The 20,463-nt window shown below is 38.2% G+C and overlaps 2 protein-coding genes across 3 annotated transcripts in view; both read right to left on the bottom strand.

Annotated features, from left to right (window-relative positions):
* The window catches only part of LOC149562562 (Tetratricopeptide repeat (TPR)-like superfamily protein), a 127,384-nt gene that overhangs the window by 2,847 nt on the left and 104,074 nt on the right, over positions 1-20,463 (bottom strand). The window lies entirely within an intron of this gene.
* LOC149562563 (uncharacterized) lies at positions 1,543-2,385 on the bottom strand. The gene is made up of 2 exons (XM_089826055.1): positions 2,165-2,385; positions 1,543-2,057 (listed from the first exon to the last, which is right to left on the bottom strand). Exons 1-2 carry the CDS (start codon positions 2,312-2,314, stop codon positions 1,647-1,649), a joined length of 561 nt encoding a protein of 186 aa, XP_089682181.1. The 5' UTR covers positions 2,315-2,385; the 3' UTR covers positions 1,543-1,646.

A 20,463-nucleotide genomic window follows, 5' to 3' on the forward strand; every position in this document is an offset into this window, starting at 1 on the left:
ACTTAAGTCACTACAAGGGTTTTTAACTATGCACTTTGATAATTATATCCAAGATATTAAAAAGCATTAGCTTAAAATTTTTAGATATCAGCTTGTTTTCTCACAAAATAAAATGGGTCTGTAACTCAGTTCTTTGCACTCAACGCTTGAACTCCTTTATGCCTTTGATTGATCTCTAGCTGCACTAGCATGTAATGCCCCATTTTAGGGTTCTCTTACAATGCAGTTGCTTCTGGCATTCTTGATGGGTGTTTGATGCTCTTTCTAGTAAGCTCAATGCCCTGGAGGACTCATAAACATTTTTCAGAAGTGATTTCCAACATTTGGTGTGCTCTGCAAGAAATTTGGAGAGTCCGTCTATTTTTAGTAAGTGGTCTGGTTGGCTTTGCTTATCACTGTTCATCATTGGGCTCACTCCATTACAATGGGTTTCCAATTCCAATGCTTTCCAACAATTTTTCAAACTTGTTGTATTAATGACTTATTTTAATTAATTTTACCAAAGATGCCTAAATTATATTAAAATATATTATGAACACCATGGTATAATGACCTGTTAAAACTGGTATGAGAATTTTTAAATTGTGGATGCATAAATCAGGGACTTTGGGTTTTAATTTATCAAATTATCTTTATTTTAGTGAAAATGTCATTTTTAAGCCAAAATGGAGTTCAAATTAATAAAGTGAAATTAAAATAGTGTTTCTCAAAAGTTGGAGGGAAAATGCATAAAAGGGAGTCGAGGGGCTCGTACGGAATACCATGGTGGATATTGTTTTTGCTCTGGTGAAGCCCTTGGGGTTTGAATCAGCCTTCTTCTGAAGGACAGAAAACATTTTGGAGAAGAATATGCATGCTGGTGAAAGATCCCCCCTGGTTAATGCAATATAACTAATTTAAGTTGCAGCTTGACCGCAAAGATAACAGGTTCGATTAACTGAAAATTAGTGCTACCTGGAAATGTATTTCCACCCTAAATGCACAGGTACACGAAAGGGAAATGGTTTAGGGGATGAAAGAATGGTTGGAAAGGTTCCAAGTCATCATGATCATGCAAACTTATCAAAAAACAACTGGAAAACTCAGAAACAGTCAACACTAGTCCCAAAAACTGTTGACTGTCCCCCAGACAGCTAGGGGTGATCAAGCCATCGCCTGGCTGTCATGGGGCGGACCCATTTTTGGCACCAGGAGGCATAAAACAAGTCATTTTTATAATTTATTTGCATTATTTTTAACCTAGGTTGCCGGTTCGTGGTTCTGTTCTAGGTTCGGGTTCGAGAACCGGTTCGCTGGTTCGACGAAATTTTGGAAAGGGATTTGGGTTCGTTTGGGTTCGTTAGTACAAAAACATGTAAAAATTAAAAATATATATATATATATACATTTTTATGAAGCATGAGTTAAAATTAGAATGTAGCATAGTACCATAAACACATTTAAAACTTTAAAACAGCATAAACAATAACATATCAATGTATCATGGTGAGCATACCATCATATAGTAACATAGTTCAATCAACTTCAACATCAAAGATGAAAGATTCAAAACATTTAAAATGGTGTCATTGTTTCACGTTCAATGTTTAACAGTAACTAATAGAATGAAAATCTATTAAAATTCTGAATTTCTAGTTCTAAGTTCTTCATTCTTCATCTTCATCTTCTTCATATTCATCTTCTTCTTCTTCATCTTCTTCATATTCATCTTCTTCTTCTTCATCTTCTTCTTCATCTCCTCCTTCGCCTATGCTATTACTTGCACCAAGGCCAATGGGATCAGCAGCAGAATCAACAATGGTATTGACACCAAAGTCATCAAAATCATCAATTGTAAGCGCAGCAGTGGAAGCATCCAAGTCCGCAATCTCTGCATCTACATCCCACTTCTTTGTCTCCCCTTCTTTGTATTCTTGACTCTTGTGCGAAAGAAGGCGCAAGTTGTTATGCACAAATACCAGGTTCTCGGCTCTTTTTGATTGCAACCTATTGCGCTTCACCGAGTGGATGAAAGAATAGGTGCTCCAATTTCTTTCTGATGCAGAAGAACTAGCAACCTATAAAGACAACATAAGGTAGGCAATTTAAAAGGAATTAATTCAATCTTATTAAAAAATTCTTTTGAAGATAAAGTGAGCTAATTAAAAAATAAAATAAAACTTACTTGTGATATAACTTTGATTGCAAGGGGCTGCAATGTTTGGAATTTTTGGCCATGGAGGTACCACCAACCATGAGCATGCTTCTTGAACCGATGATGAAGAGCATCATTACTTAGACCTGTAGCATTGACAAATGCTATGAACTCATCCATGATTAGATCTCTTATATCATCATCAGGAAATATTCTTCTAAATGATGCTTGGTACCCCTCAGACACTTCCATATCTCTATATGGTGGCAACCTTCTTGGTAGATCACAATATTGTGCGCTATAGTATTTGGGGGTCAAGGCATAGGCAAGCAAATGTAATGGAGTGGTCATTTTGTTCCATCTTTCATTAATAATTTTTTGCACTTGTTTGAAAAAGGTCTCTTGTGGATCTTGCTCCTGCTCATTTATAACTTGCCTGATCTTCTCAATCATTGAGTCTATGCCATCATAGATCTCTCCAAGGCAAGGCCTATCCATGTCAGTGTACCTAAGCATGCTCATAATGGGCTCGGTGATCTTAAGGAGATATTCCACACGTTCCCACCATGAGTCAGCCAATAGCTTATCCTTTATTTTGTTTGCCCTTTCAGTGTTCTTTTGCTTCCATACACCCCAATTGTTGCTGATTACCATACCTTGAAGTGCATCTTTCACTTGCACAAGTCGTCTTAAGATGATTATATGTGATGCAAAACGGGTCTCAGCAACCTATGACATAAATTAGAGCAAAAAACAACTATTAGATACATATTTTAGAAAACTAAGAAAAGTATACACATTGGCAATTGCACAAGTAAAATATGAAAAATCAGAAATTGTCAAATATTAAAAATTAAATTACTAATTTGAGTTCAAGTTCATTTACCTTCAATAGCTCCAATTTTGAGTAGTTCCTGAAAAGAGATTGAGTCATGTGGTGGTTTGTGACAAACATTTGTATGTCCTCAGCCTCTTCATACATTGTTTTGATCCACTCAATTTGGTTCCCAATCTTTTTTAGCATAAGATTGAGTGAATGGACTGCACAAGGTGTCCAAAAGATATGTGGATATCGTGATTCAACCAACAAACCTGCTGCTCTACAATTCTTTGCGTTGTCCGTTATGACTTGGACAACGTTTCTTGCTCCCACTTGTTCAATGGCCTCAATTAAGATATCAGCAATAAATGGCCCATCTTTTACTTTGCCCTCACAATCCACCGCTTTCAGAAACATTGCCCCTTTAGGGGACACCGCAAGGACATTGATCAAGGGACGGTTCCTAGAATCCTTCCAGCCATCTGAAACAATTGTCACCCCTGTCTCAACCCATGAGTCCCTTATGGGCTTCAATTGATTTTCAACCCGTTGGACCTCATCATCCAACAAGGTGGTGCGAACTTTCTCATACCCGGGGCCACAATACCCTTTTGGAGCTTCATTGGCACCCCTCAACATGTCCTTCCAAAACGGAGAGCGGACAACATTAAAAGACAACCCATTTGTATAGAGGCATCTTCCCACCTTAATGTCAGCAATTTCCCGGGCCTTGTTTTGAAAAGAAGTTTCTATTGGCCCCTTTCTTTTGTGTACAATGGGGATAGATTCAGTGTCAGTGTCCATTGTAGTATTGAAGAAGGGGTGGTCTTGTACAATAACATCTGAGGGGGCCTGCATTCCCTTAGCTTTTTTACTTTTATTGCTACTACTACCGAGTTCTATTGCCCTGCGTCCTTCTCTATCTTCTGCTACCTCATGCTCTTCAATATATTTTAACACGGTGTGATTTGGTATAGGGACACCATTTTTGCCAGGGCATTTCTTGACTCCTCTTCCAGCATAACCACATAGATGGCCTACCACACGATAATAAGAACTATTTCTTTCTACATCACATCCTCGACATCTCCAACGGAATGCACCACCTTCTGGAATGGGTTTTATAATGTCTACATACTTCCATAGAGGAGAATCAGAGTTGGTTTCCATTCTTTGTTCGGTGTTGCCTATTGATGAAGAGGTAGATGACATTAATTTCGAACCTTTCCCTATGGCAAGAAATTACTAATTAGATATATGTTCATAATCTATATGCAAGAAAATGACGAATTCTGAAATAATGGAAAAGATTCAAGAACTTAGAACATATGAAGATTGAAAGAGAAATGAATTTTTTTTGGGAAAACTAGAACAAAACAATAGTAAATAGAATAAGATCTTACCTCTTGGTCCTTTTCCAGCCATTGCAAGTTTGCAAATGTGTATAAATGATGCACAAACACTTCAAGAACACCAACAAGTATTGCTTCAAACTCCTCCTTGCACAACCGGATGCTTGCTCAAAAACTTATGTGCTCTCCTTCAAGGCAAAACAACCTATTTAGAAACATCAAATGACTATGAGAGAGCAAAAAACCAATTCATAACAGCTTTTTAGGGTACGTGGACTCCAAAAATTATAAAAAAATGCAAATAAGTCACTTTATTTCCGCGTCCGTGGGCGGGTTCTTGGTTGGGTTCGAACCTGGTTCGATTTTCCCAGCCTGGTCCGCCCGGGTTCGAACCAGGATTCGAAAATCGAACCCTGGTCCAACCGGACCAGAATCTCGAACCGGTTCGAACCAGTTCGAGGTCCGGAGGGGGGGGAGGGGTACCCGTGTAACTTAGTTTTTAACCATAGTCTAGTTTGAGTTTGTGATAACTTTTATTTTATTGCCTATCATAGCCTTTACCTGAATCAACTTCCTCAAATATTTGGCAATGCTGAACACAAATAATATCTTTACCATTGGTCTCACCCTTATTCACTACAACAATATCAGCACTACTAACTGTCCTTGCACCTATTCTCCAACAGCCATAATGACTACATGCCATACCTTGTGTTGGCTCCTAAAAAGGTTTACACTACAAAACAGCTACCAAGATCAATATCCATTCCCTATGAAGTAGCCAACTACAATTATCAAGAACTTTGAGAGACTTAGACCAACTAACAAAACTCGAATAAACCTTATACACTTCAGGCTCTGCAAAACCTAGGCGGGTGCACCTTAGATCCACAATATAACTGCATTGACAGACACAGATCTGAATCTAATTAAGCAGATAATACATCTAATACAATGCATCAACATGAAGAGAATCACCAAATGAAAGCTAATCATCCAATAGACGTCAATCTTAACATGCAGCATGAGATGTGGGTAGGACAACACCAGACATTAAAATAAAGATAATTTTATCGAGTTTGCAGCAAGACAATATGAACTTGAAACAACAAAACCACAGTAAAGCTTTAAAAGATGAGATTGGTGTCTTATTCTCATTCGAGTAACTGAGTCGTGAAATACAATATTGCATAACAAATTTCAAACAATAGCAAAAGAACTAAGAAATGTTGCCTTACAACTTTCCTTAACAATAGTTCTAATTCAGCCTACTTGCCAAACCCCTGCATAATCTCAACCAATCTGAATTCCTATCAAGTCTTTAATTGACCCCTTAGGTTAAAATATAAACAGAAATTACGTATCCCATAATAGGACACTAAATGAGATAAATCCTTGATTCATTCATTTAAAACTTGGCTAAGAAATACACTGGAGAGATCTGAACCAGAACTTTATATTCAATTAACTCTTTGCTATCTCTGATATACAACACAAATACAACTCAAAACTCAAAAAACTACTGAAAACTCGACACAAATTCATTAAATCTACTCACAGAAAGACTACAGTGCTGCACAAAACACATCAAACTTGCTAGTTGAAGTCATAGAAGATGGAAACCACCAGCAGCCAAAATCTGGAACCCTAGAGAGAGAGAAAAATGAAAGATATAGACAAAAGAAGAATCCCGTATTTTCATTGATTCTGTCATTTGTCACACTTGAATCCTCTCCATTCTGTTGCAAGATGCCTCTCTCTCAAATTTTTGGTAACTGCATTTTTCCCTCATCATTTTGTTGTAACAAAATGGTGACAAGAAACAACTTGGTAGAATTCTGGAAAAGAGTAACAGCAAAAAGATATGCAAAAGCTACTAAAAACTTTGATAAAACTTCTCCAAGGTTGCCCCCAACATCTGCAAAAACAAATACTGGAAAAATGATCAATCTATTGGAGAAAACCCACTTGCAAAATCTGCAAAAAATCCACCAAATATGGTATGTATTCTTGTTCTTCCCTGTGTTTTTTGCTTGCTGTTTGCACAATATTTTCACCAGTTTTCACAATATTACATAGCACTTTATGCATCGCGACTTTACCTTTATTTTCATTTTTATTACTGGAGCCCTCTTTTTTAAGGGGTATAGTATGCACCTTTCACTTGACCATTGACCATATTTTAATCTTATATTGCCTAATGTGCATACATTTGATCCACAATTTTAATATGCATATTTTTTTAGGCCTTAATATCTCATTTTAATCTATGCAGTCTCCAATCTAATGTTTTAGTTATTAATTAGCTTGAGGTCCTTTATACTCACATTTTCCTGCTCATTTTCTGCAAAGGTCAACCATGATCAATCGGTCAACTTCCTTTGACCACCACATGGCAGGCCCTGATTGGCCCGACCACCCACCTAGACACCAACTATATGCACTGTCACTACCACCTCAGCTTCCTGCTCCATCATCACCATCTGGTCAGTTTTACCATGTGGACCAATCCCACGATCTTGCGATGACGTCACCACTATGCTGACCAGATTGCAGGATCACAGGATCTGGATACTTGGCATCTCCATCTACCTCAACACCTGCCATATGTGCCACCCCACCAACTGCTATGCTAGCTGCTTGCATCATCTTCGAACCGGGGCCCACCTCACCATGTCACCTTCCCATGATACTGCGATTTTAGTCAGGGGCTGTCGACTAGGATAGCGGGGTTCTGACACCTGTCATGTAGGTCCTGACTGGCTGTCTTGGTCTGTGTTACATGGTATGTTGCCATTTGCTCTTGGTCTGCCAAATCATTTTGTTTGCATCGTTGCCTACTTCACCAGATTGATAGTCAAATCGCCCACACATCATCACTGAACTTGCCACATGTCATTGTTTCAGCATTCATTTCAATTCACTGTGGTTAGTCAAAACTTGTCTCATGTGTCCCAACCTAGTCCTCGCCAAATCAGCCCCACATGCACACAAGTGACCCTTTTGTCAAAAGCTTGTGGCTTTGACACTAACCTATTGTGCACAATAATACAAAAATACCATCTTTGTCCAACATACTACAAATGTGGGATAAAACAAGATGATGCTCTCAAACACAGTGGCAAGCATGCCATGATCCACTGCTCAAAAACATTGACCAAGCTTGGTTTGCAACGCCAAGGCTGTCCCTTTTCTATGTGTCACCTAGGATCTCTGTTTTCACCACCAGGAATGGAATGATCGACCTATCACTTTATCACAACAAATCAAAACTCCCACTGTCAAGTGTCGGTGATTTCCAATCTTAAGGCTTGTGCCTTGTTTGCAGACCTGGCAATAAAAAAGAACAATGTTGTCCCCTGCATATTTTCACATTTAGCTGCTGGGCAAAAAAGTGGAAGAGTCGCCCACCATTCAACTGTACAAATGCTCCCAAGCCATGTTTCGACTTTTGTTTAGAACTTTCCTCCCTTGTTTGGTTTGCAGGCCCACCAACAAACTGGGCATGGATGCCCCTCGAAACTCCCTCATGATCCTTCTTTACAAAGACCCTCGAAGTATTCAAATTTTCCCCATCATTGGTCATTGGTCCTTTGTAAATGGCATTCCACTTTTGAGTTTATCACTACCATGGGTTCACCATGCTTGATCGCCATTTTCTAGTTTAGTTGGATTTCTTCCTGAATCCACAATCCTGCAAGCCACCATACACAGCTGTCCCCTTTCAAACTATTATCTAAAAGCACATGCCTCATTGGATTCCAAGAAGAAGAAAACCCAAAAATCCCATGTACTTTCCATTCACTACCACACTGTATATACTGAATAAACATAATCTTGAAGCATTATATTTTTATCACTCACATTAAAAGGACTACGATCACGCCCACTGTAATAATCATTCAATTTCAACTCATGCAGTCCTTTCAATGAGTACCGGTCACAAATATCACCACCCTTACCAACAGTTAATTCCCCCCTTTTGCAATTTGTAGTGTCACCCATTGAAACAAATATCCCAATCACTTTCTAAAACTTTAAAAGGGGTGAAATTTGCAAACAATTCCCATATCAATGCCAACATAGTCAAAATAGACAGAAAATAGTCCCCTTTAGTTAGTATTGAAAGCAAGCCAATTTCCATTTGCATGGGGAGTATCAACGTATCAGAAATAGGAACTCAGGGCCCCACGAGAGTATCTAAGCATGGTGAGTTGGAATTATAAAGAATATCCATGGAGAAGAGGACCAGGGTTGGGGCCCATAGCCAAGGGACAAGACATTATTTGTCTCATAGAAACACATGAACATTAGGGATGTAGGATTCTAGATTTCGAAGGGTACAATAAAATCTCCGTGTGGAATGAAGAAACAAAGACAAGTAAAGGTCATGGAGGGATTACTATCTTGATAAAAGATACGTGGAACAAAACCATAAAATTGGAGAAAGAGGACCCAAATAAACAATTTATATGGCTGAAGATTGAAAATGATGAGGAGATCACATGGCTAGCAGTGTGCTATTTCGCACCAAAAAGCTCAAAATTCTACAAAAAGAGACATCTAGACAACGAAGATCCATTTGCAACTTTAAAGAAAGACGTGCTTTCCTTTAATCAAACTGGTAACACAATCCTTCTAGGAGATTTTAATGCTAGGACAGCGAATAACCAGGCTATTCAGCCAGGCAACGATCTAACAGAGGACAGTAATCCCTTATGGCTAAAAGAAGATGATGACAATATCAGCAAACGGACTTCTCAAGATGAAAAAGGTGGTGTGTCTCACTTTGGGGCTGAACACTTAGGGCAGCCTCCATGGATTAGTTGTGTAATGGTATGAAGATGTGGCCTAAATCAAACAAATTTACTTGCAAAATGTATAACGGACAAAGTGTGGTAGACTATCTAATATGTTCGCAATCAATCATCACAAAAGTAGTTGATTGCGGAATTAAACAATGTCCCATAGAGCTAAATTCACTTCATATGTCTCTCTATATTAAATACAATATGAAGGTCAAAAGACGGAAAAGTGATCAGGTCCTAGACGAAAGCACAAAAGAACATAAAGAGGGCAAGATTCTTATAAACAAAGATAATAAAAAGATATTTTGCACCGCTCTTGAACAGTAGCTCCAAATGCATCATGACATCACGAATATCAAGGAAAACAGTGATAAGAAAAGTCACATCAGCGGCAGTTTTCTAATCCCACTAATTAAGGAAGCACTAAAGAGTTGCAAGAGAACAAGGATAAAGAAGAGTATTTTAAACACCTTTCTGACTAACCCATGATATGACAAAGAATGCAAGGCGGAAAAAAGGAAATTTAAAGGGAGAAAGGAAAACAAAACAATCATCAGAGAATACAAATAGCTGATCAAATTCAAAAAAGAAGAATATGTGATTAATCCGAGGAAGGAGCTAATCATGTTAGGAAAGCACAATCCTAAAGATTTTTGGAGGAAGTTACAAGCAGCTAGGAAACAAGTTGAAAATAAAATTGCGGATTCTCAATGGTTAGAGTATGCAAAGACTCTTTATGAGAGACCGGAGGACGAAGTTTCACTCCCCACAACCAACAATTCAGATGAACTATTTTCCAATGAAGATTATTCTAGGGATAAGGAGATTAGCGAGTGGAAAAGCTCAGGATATTGATGGGCTGCAAGCTGAATTTCTAAAGTGGGGGACAGATTTGTTGACTCCACACATCAGGAACATTCTTAATATGGCCATGCAAGGCTGCTTTCCCATGAAGTGGTCCACCAGTGTAGTTATTCCTCTCCATAAGAGCGAGGATGTCAACAACCCTTTCAACTACCGTACCATCATGGTGAACCCCCTATTAAGCAAACTCTGTGAGAGCATGGTAGAGTGGAGAATCATTGGATGGGCAAAAATAGAAGGGAAAGGAGCTATGGGACAAGCCGGCTTTAGACCAAAACATTCCACCATTGATCACTGCATTACCCTAAGGTTCCTCATAGAAAAAATGTGGGATAAATAGGGGGAAGAGGCTTTTTGTTGCTTTGTTGACTTTAAGAAAGCTTTCAACACTGTCCCTAAGGATAAGTTATGGAATAGGATGGAAGAATTAGAGGTCTCAACAGAGTATAGAGCTGCTGTTAATAAACTTTACAAACAAGTTAAAGCAAAAATTAGAACCAAAATGGGCATGTCAGAATGCTTTGGCAGTGACATAAGGGTCAAAAAGGGATGCCCATTATCACCTACCTTGTTTGGCCTCTATATTGACAAGTTAGAGGAATGGCTAAACAAAGCCAATGGAGAGAGAATTCAACTGGCTGAATATGTGATCAGATTGCTTTTGTATGTCGATGACCTCATTCTCATTGCTAAAACAGCACAAGGGCTGAGAGAACATTTGATGAACTTCGAAACCTTTTGCACGGAAGTGGGGATGGAGGTCAACACTTCTAAGACCAAGATCATGGTCTTTTCATTGAGAAGAGAAAACAACAATGCACTTTCATATTTAATGACAAAGCACTAGAAATTGTAGAAAAATTCAAGTATTTGGGGATAGATTTTCATTAACAGCTCAGTTGGGAAACATGCAGATCAAAAAGGATACAAAGGGACGGAAGGCATCTTATCTTCTTCAAAACAAGTGCAGAACAGCAGAGTTATGGGATTGGAAGACAAAGAAAACCCTCTTTGGGTTGTTGGTGATACCAATTATTTTATATGGCAGCAAGGCATGGGGGAGTAGTGTATCAAACCATAAATGGCGACAAATTGAAAGAATTCAGAAACACTTCATCACAACTAATCTCAAAATCAAATCCACAGTCCCATATGAGATTATTTTAGCAGAGGTGGGCATGTTCCCGATGGAGGCCTCGACAATTATTAGATTGCTGAGCTATCTAAAAAAGGTGAGTAAAATGGATGCGCATCGCTAGCCTAGTAAGGTAGTTGACGGAGAACTAGCTCATTGGAAGAAGACATGGAAGAAACAAAATGATAAATGGTTCAATAAGTGGAACACTGGCTACCTAGAATGTCCGAAAAACAATTCTGAAATTAAAAAATGGGTGGCAGGAAAAGTCAGATCTGTCATGTGGGCAAACCAGCTAGGTAGGAAAAAAAAAGCCTATTATGTCAAGGAATTTAATCCCACATGCGCACATGACAACAAAGAATATCTAGGAGCTAAGATCAAAGGAAAGGCAAAAATCCTAATCGCTCAATTGAGATCTGGTTCTCACCGTTTGAAATGTGAAACTAGTAGGTGGAAGGTCCCTAAGGAAGAGTGGGAGAACAGAATTTGTAGATTTTGCAACGAAGGTGTGGTAGAAGCAGAGTGGCACTATCTAAAAGATTGTACAACATATGAAGACATTCGAAGCCAACACAAAGAAACGTTAAAAGTGAACAACAGAAAAGACCTTTTCGAAGGACCAAGACTCTTCAAGGGGGCCATTTTACTTATGCAAATTCACAACAAAAGAGACAGGTTGGAGAAATCACATCAGACTAACTAGGAGTTTTATGTGGGTCCCTTAGGCTTATGGCCTCGTGGACGTCATTAAAAATCTTTCATTTATTCATTCATTAACCTCAATTCCAATAGTCCTCTCAACAGAACATTTAAAGATTTTAATCACCATACCAATGTTGTTTGTCAATTGATAAAAATTAATGCATACCTCAAAATGATTTGGAACAAAGCTTAGAATAAAGCTATATTCCACATTTCCTCTATCTTCACGTGTAAAAAATCTAACCGTGTCAGCTTTCTGGCTGTGATCTATTAAGGCAAGTCAGGTCTCCAAGTGGACCTGGCTAAAACAATTGGTTTCAACTAACCCCTCTAAAATCCATTGTGCAATTCATTCTAAGTAATTGGATCAAAATTTGACAATAATTTGTTCATTTAAAACCTTGATTTGACCGATTTTGCAGAGTTATATAACTGAAAGAGAGTGTTCTATTGACTGGCTTTAAAAACTAATGAAACCATATAACTGGGTTTTGGCCTGGGATAGGCATATTCTTTGGTTTCCACATAATCAGTCTGCAAAACAACACCCCTTGACGATGCTCGGGTCAGAAAATATTGACCCTGAAACATGCCCATCTATTTTTGTTCTGTAACTGATCTTGTCAAAAGTAAGAAACTGGATTCCATATTGATCTGGTAAAAATACCAGATGGACACTCAAAGGCTCGAAAAATGGCATACTGGTATACTTGATATCGACATCATGGATCAATCATTTGAGCTTCATGATGGAGTGAAAGATATTTCTTCCTCAACCAGGATATTTACAGATATGTTCACTGAATGTGCAAGAAATCAAAACAAAATGCATTTGGATTTGGTGTTAAAAACATGTCAAAAGGACATAAGGATCAGAAACTTGGTGTATAGGTTCTCTATGACACGGAGAATACAAAGCAACAATTGGGGGTTCTTGACAATCATTTAGTCTCATTTTATATGCATGCAAAGAGAACCAATTAGAATTGTTTCACTGGGTGATCAGAGAAATCAGAATAAACCTGATTTGGAATTGGCATGGTAAATAGGGCAACTGGATTCAATTGGATCTGCAAATGGACATGGTGGAATTATATCATGTCCACAATATATCAAGATAATTAGTATCTCGTGAAACTTTTCTGGTTACAAATTACAACATCACAAACATGGCCACTTGAAAAACTGTTAGCATAGTCACCTTCAGATCAGTAAGTACTTTAGATTCAACCTTGAAAACATGGCAAATGATAACTTGGGGGCCCAGAACTTTAAACTTAGGTTCTCTCTGATAAGTAGATACAACAACTCAACTGGAAACTCATGAAGGTAATATGGTCAAGTTTTATGAGCTTGTGAACTTGATCCTTTCAATTCTGCAACACTTGAGAAACTGAATAAATTAGGTTTCAAACAGGGAAAGAAATGCGAACAAATGGATTCAAAATGGGCTCAAAACCGACATAGAGCAAGCATGTGACATCAACAATGCAGGGACATGCTCAATTTTCACTTACCAATCACATGTCCCAAAATGCAAGGTTTCAAACTAGGCAACTTCAATTTGAGGAAAAGTGCAAAGTGCAAAACTGGATGCGACACCAAACTTTAAGATGCAAAACCTATCAATTGACTATGGAGGCATGAAAATGAAAACACACCATCTGATATGCTATGAACACTCCCACCAGTCAGCAACCCTTGATGATCAAAACAAAGTGTACACTTGCAAATTAGGCCGCCTCAATTAGTTTCACTTAGACAAAAATGCAGATTTGCAAAATACTGAATATGACACTTCCCTAAACCAAACAAATCTGCAAGTATGAAGTTGAAAATGGATGGATAAGTAGAATGTATATGAGACAACATATCTATCATGATGATACACATGAAACCTACAAGGTATGAAGATATGCAACTGCCAAAATAAGCCTGTCTCAAATAATGCTCAATGGGAAACTTTCAAACCTCAAGAATTTTACGGGCATATTTTCACAACAGAAAATAGTCCTAACACCTTGTAAGCTATCTATAATTGTTCATCCACATGTTTATTCTCATTGATGATATCAAACAGACTACAAGACATAGATGCTTGTGAATGTGTAATGTCCTTTGATATCACAGTACAAAAACTCTCATTACTAATTTCCCAAGTCACTATTCTCAGACAATTGCTAAGGTCTTATAAATAAGACGATTTTCTGATAAATGTTGTTTGCTTAAGTATTCTTCATGTCGCGGACATGACATGTGTGCAATAGGGATCCATCTTAGTAATTGCCCAAATAATGCCCTTGTTTGATTTATTTGATGCTATGCTTTATAATGATTTGATGCATGATCATTGATTTTTTTATTTATCAATGGTATTATGTTGCTATGATGATTGTTACAATGTTATATTTGAAATTTCAGATTACCCTATATACATATATAGTCATCCCCTGTTATCCCTTACTCCAAGGAAAAATATGCATCCTAGAAGCCTGGGTAATGTTTACTCCTTATGAGGTGTGTTCATGTACTTGCACAAAGTAAATAGAAACATTCACAAAGTAGCATAAGGAACATTAATTAAAATAGAAATCATACACATAATAGTAGTTGAATGATAAGTTTTACTTCCAAGTTCCATGTAATGTCATAACATCAATAATCCATTCTCGATGCCATCTGGCTATATATAAACTGCTCAATGGTTGGTTGAGTATGCCGACCATTGCCAACCCCCTACAATTACTAGGAACCAGCATTACATCATCATGCTTAATTAAAACATAAAACATAAGTATTATTCCGCCCATTAGACCATGACTGACATCAACACCCCCAAAAATAGAAGTCTTATGCCAAACAACTACAAATTGGCTGCTGTGCACAAAGAAAAATCAAATCTACAATAAAGGATGGTGAGGGGATGTCCCTATAGTGGTAGTGGACATCAAACTCAGAAGTTGTTGGCAAAGAAGCCTAAGATCACATGCCGCTACAATCTTCTCTAATGTTTTGTTTAACACTCTCAGTTCATTCTGAGGGCTCTCCAGTTTCACCGAGGCGGCTCCTAGTTGTTCCTCCTTCCCTGCACAAGCTATCTTTTCTTACACCAGCTCAGTCTCCAACTCCCCCACTCACACCACCAAGGCTACCTGCTGCTCTAATGACAGCATGCTCCTCTTCTACCTTTTGCATTGCCCATGACATTCATTCTAGTTGAAGAATTGTGTCTCAGAAGGTCTTCTCTATGTGGTAGAGTACTATTATTCGTGCCTTCCCTAGGAGAATGTGAGGCTTAACCCATGCTTCTAACATCATTGAAGTCTTAGTTTGCAGCTATCTATGGGTTGTGAGATTAATTGTGAGATATCTCACACATTCCTCTACCATGAATTTAAGGAGTCTCTTTGTTGCCATGGTAATTGGGCCCATGTCCAACTCCTTAGAGAGGTGCACCACACCTCGTGCGGCTACTGCCATAGCTTCCAAGTCGGCTAGGAATCTTTGTATAGGTTTCTAAGAATGGAAGCTTCCCCCCAAGGGGCCTCTCACACACCCTCATTAATGGTTCCTATTTCTCCTTCCTCCCAGAGAAGGGTGGTCCTATGCTCAATACAAACCGTTCCACCTCAACAACCTCTACCTTTGCCTCTACTTGTGGTGCTAATAGAACATTCACTCTCTTCCCATCAACCTATTGTCCCATCAATAATGTAGCTAAGGGTGGCAGAATATCATTGACCTCCATCTAAAAAAATTCCAAAAGGCTATTCATCTCAATCTCTACATCAATGTCTCCCCCTCTTGATCTAGCTGAACTCCAACATTGCCCACTCCTTCCTATGTGTCTATACCTTCAATTATTGTTATCCTAGGGGTTGGTACTAGCTCACCGTAGGGCCCATCTTTATTGAAGTTGTTACTATGATAGCGGAGATGACTACTCCAAGCGAATTTGAGATGACAATAATATGGGGCCCCACTTTGTGTCATCTAAAGTCTACCATTCTTGTCTACAGTGCTTGTCTTATTCCCTCCATTAGAACTAAGTGAACCATGGGTGAAAGATGAAGTGGACTAAATACAATCTTGGCTACTACAGATTGCTTAGCACCCTAGTCAGGAACCATTGTGCGGATTTCTCTCTATGCAATACTAGTGCGGCTAGCTCCTCCTGTTCTTCCACCTACACTAGTACAACCCCCTCGATTGGTTTGGTCTCCTCCCATATGGATTCTAACTCTAGTATGAGCCCTAGTAGAGGCCACTTTCGTACTGATAGGAAATTCACTTGTAGGCTATGCTCAAATCCACCCTCTATCTCCCATATTTCATTATCTCCTCCACCCATGGCTTCCCTCCCTCCTATGGCCTTTTGTATCTTGGTATAGTCATGCTTCCCATGGCATGGCTCCATGTGGAACCCTTCATCCTCCAAACTTTCACTCTCGAAGGAGGAGAGTGTATGTGCCTCCTCACCTATTGTATCATCCTTTTCCTCATCAATATCCCATCCATCATCTCCCTCTTTCGTACTTGCCTTCATGTCATGTCTTATCCTTTCTTGGAGGAGTTCCAAACCACCGATTGTGAGCATACCCAAATGGAGCCAACAATACATGGTTGGTTTTTAGGGCTCTACAAGGCTTGTTGGTAAGAATTTCCTCATCTACTCTTGTGGCACCTAGGTGCATAGAGCCTTCAAGAACAAGGTGATGGCATGATGTGACATGTAAAATGTTTCAAGTATAAGAAGTCCTTGATGCGTTCATATAAAGCTTGCCCCCAATTATATACTCTGTCATTGTTGACGCCATTGATCAATTTCAGCATCCAAATGGCAATGTCAAATGCTTTGCTTGCTCCTAAAAGCTAATTTTTTAGCAAGTTCATTATACACTTCCATCTTGAGGAAGTTATGAATGATTTCTTGAGCCCTCTACTATTGTTGTTGCTCCAAAGACTTTTCCATTTCCGTTCAGAGATGTCCGACCTACAAACCAATTTTAGTAACAACTTTGTGTCTTTGGAAGACATTATCAAACAAGGTTTCAAGGCGGAATGCCCTTTGTATGGCACACCAAAAACTTTACTCAATTGTTTTTGTGCGTATGATATGACCAATGTTTAGTCGAAGGATATGATGGTGGACTTATGTGTATTGTGGTCATACCCATATACTGTAGTCCACAACACAAGCTCAAATTCCTTGAGATTAAAGCTAGGCATGAAAATATTTGTCTACCTCTACTATCCTTAGTAAAACCTACAACTAGTGATTATCTAGGGTGCTCTCCCATGAAAATTTGTGTTCACTTCATGCCACACTCTCAAACATGACATTTCTTGCAGTGACTTGTTCATCCTTTTGTACATTTCCTTGAGCTTTCTTCTTGTTGGAAGTGGCCATATTTGCCACTAATGGTTTTTTTCCTTATTGCCCCAACCTTATTTTTAATTCGATAACTACCCTTGTTAGGGTTTTCATAACTACCTCTCACTACTTTTTCCAATTTTATCCTTCCTAGGGGTTGTACCACCCCTTAGCTTCCTTATTGTGTGTACAATAGTTGTATCCTACTGGTCGTACAGGCTTGAGGTGTACGATCGGTCATGTAGCCGTGCGGATGGTTGTACCCCTTGGAGATAGAGTTGTACGATTGTGTGTGGCAGGCGTACGAGTCAGTTGTGTGCCTGTATGATATGTGTTGTCCTCAACATCCACCGTACGATGCTCTCCCTTCATTATATGGTCCTTCCTTCTTTGTGCAACATACGATCTAACAATATGGGTTTTCTTTGCCTTCATTGTGTGGTCCTTATTCCTTCTCTATCCAACATACGATTTAACTGTATGGGTATTTCCACTATATCATGCAACCATACAACATCTCTTCTCCACTCTTGCCTGTAAGGCATACGACTTGTACTCCTCGGCTTAGACTGTACAATGTCCTTCCTCGTTTGTATTATATTCTTCTTGTGTGCTTTCACTTCTTCCCTCAAGCATATAATATACATGTTACAACTTCTTCATTTCCCTTTGCACAATCATACTCTTCTTCCTTTCCAAAGTATTTTGCTCTCTAGCCAATTTATGAGACTTCTCATGAGTTAGGTTTTTGATAGAAAATATTTTTCTTGTAAGGAAGCTTAATCTTTTTATTTTCATATTGTCCCTTTTTAGTTTTTCCCTCTACCTTTATTTTTATTTCCCTCCATTTTATAATTTTTCTAACATTAGCTTTTGAAGTGTTATATCCTTTTAGTTTCCCATCTTTTCTTCTTTTCATTTCTATCCTTTGAACTCTTAACCTATTAAATTTCTAGGTTCTGAAGTTTTCCTAAATTGATGTTCCTTTTAATTTTTTTATTTTTGGTAGCCCATAGTATGCTAGTGGCGCCTTTGTGCACTTTTCCTTTAAATCTTTTGGTGTATTTTATCTTTAGCTTTATGGCTTGTGTGTCTCTTTCCCACCTTGTTTCAACATTTGGCTTCTTCTCGAGTTCCTTGTCTTCTTTGCTTTGTTCTCTCTTCGTCCCTTTTTGCTTACTATTGTAGACCTTAACCTACAAAACATACGACCACATGCAAGTGTCGGGAGGTGTCTAGTAACATTCATTTTCAAAGAAAGTTCTTAGATACTAAGTTGAAGATTTTGTCCACTAGGGGTGTTGATATTGGAAAAATAGAACAGCAGCAAAAAAGAAGAGAAGAAAGAACTTTCAGCTTGTTATTCTACTGAATGATAGATGCAAATTTATACAATAGTTGACCCAACAACATTCCTAAATGACTGCTAATTAGATTGACAACAAACTACTTCATGATTGACAACACACACAAACTTGACAACTACCTAAAACTTATGGACAACTAACTCAAACACATCTACAATAAGAACTTGATTCAAACTAGAGCTCTTTGACTCAATCCTAAACTAAACTTGTGTTGCCAGTAACTCAACAAGGTTTGCCACATGTGCAACTATTATTTATTTACTAGTTGGAACATTAACTCTAACACCCCCACTTAATGTGACAACTAAAGGAAACATTATCTAGAAATTATACTTCGAAAATAAGTCATGGAGGAGTAAGATTTTCTCATAGTTATGCAGCTATCATCCAACTTTGAAACACCATTGGACACACCATCTCTGCATGAAATGTCTCATATCCCTCGTAAAGGTGCTTGCCAAGCTTCCAGACTTTGAGATCTCCCCGAACTATTGGCCACACCATCTCCACATGGAATGCCTCATAACCCTCTTAAAGGTATAGCTTCTCCGATCCTATAGCACCTCAAACTATTCAAGCATACATCTAGCCTCAACCACATCTTTTCCTATTTTTCAAAGCATTGATCTCTTCAAAATCAAACAATTTTTTCAATGAAAACATAATCATTTGATGGTTCTTCTCCTAGCCCCATCTTCTTAACAACTTCTCTAATAGATAGAATTTAATAGGAAGATAGCTCCAATCCATATTGGAAAAATAGAACAGCAGTAAAAAAGACAAGAAGAAAGAAATTTCAGCTTGTTATTCTATTGAATGATAGATGCAAATTTATACAATAGTTGACCCAACAACATTCCTAAATGACTGTTAATTAGAATGACAACAAACTACTTCATGATTGACAACACACACAAATTTGAAAACTAACTGAAACTTATGGACACCTAACTCAAACACATCTATGAAATATCCCAAACTAGATACCTACTCAATTTTTCCTTCAAATATATTCAGAAATAAACATATGCAGATGCATTACAAAACACGATAGAAACCAACAAGAACTCCAACAGATATTAAATCATTCTTCCTCAAAATGATACTCAAGATTCAAGCATATAAAAAAGCATTATAGACCCACAGTATAAAATGAGAAATTTCTCATAAAATTCATCAAACATGTTATTGCATTATACCACAGCAATACAATAACTAGCATTCAAAATCCAATCTTAAACACAAAATTTACAGTCAAATTGGAACACTAAGATAAGAGCCTGTAAGCACATACGAGACACCTGAAGTGACGTCTCCATGGACAATGGGTTTGCATCCACTGTCTATCAACACGAGGGGCTATGTCCTCACACTGGCTGAAAGCTGAGGCTTTCTGAATACTCTCACAAGAGAGAAATTGAAATCTGAATAATAAATCAAGCATGCAACTGAATGAATCTCATCTCCTTTTATCTCCATAGTTGTGACTCTTCGACTCCCTTCCTGGCTTTTCGTCATATCTCTCTTTGTCCTATTTAGCCCACTTTATAATATTAAAATGACCTTGTATAATTTGAGTCCACGCTCTCCAAGTCAATTTTAATATTATACAAATATGCCTTTAGCTTTTCTAATGTCCCAAAGAGGGGACATTACAATCTACAATAAGAACTTGATTCAAACAAGAACTCTTTGACTCAATTCTAAACTAAACTTGTATTGCCAGCAACTCAACAAGGATTGCCATATGTGCAACAATTATTTATTGACTAGTGGGAACATTAACTCTAACAGTTGATCCTACCCCTTTATAACTTCCATCCACATACCTACTACCATACTTCTAGTACCAAACAACTTCCTCTTTGTTCATTGTCAGAGATCCAGCCGGATTTGATATTACC

Source organism: Cupressus sempervirens, chromosome 4, assembly GCF_028749045.1.
Source record: "Cupressus sempervirens isolate cs-2001-9-10 chromosome 4, ASM2874904v1, whole genome shotgun sequence".
NCBI classification, from domain to species: Eukaryota; Viridiplantae; Streptophyta; class Pinopsida; order Cupressales; family Cupressaceae; genus Cupressus; species Cupressus sempervirens.

Bases quoted from the DNA above. Each gene is read 5' to 3' on its own strand.
- LOC149562563 (XM_089826055.1), bottom strand. From the start codon at position 2,314: ATGGATGAGTTCATAGCATTTGTCAATGCTACAGGTCTAAGTAATGAT. The intron at 2,058-2,164 runs GTAAGTTTTATT...TTGTCTTTATAG, and splicing joins CAATCAAAGTTATATCACAA to GTTGCTAGTTCTTCTGCATC.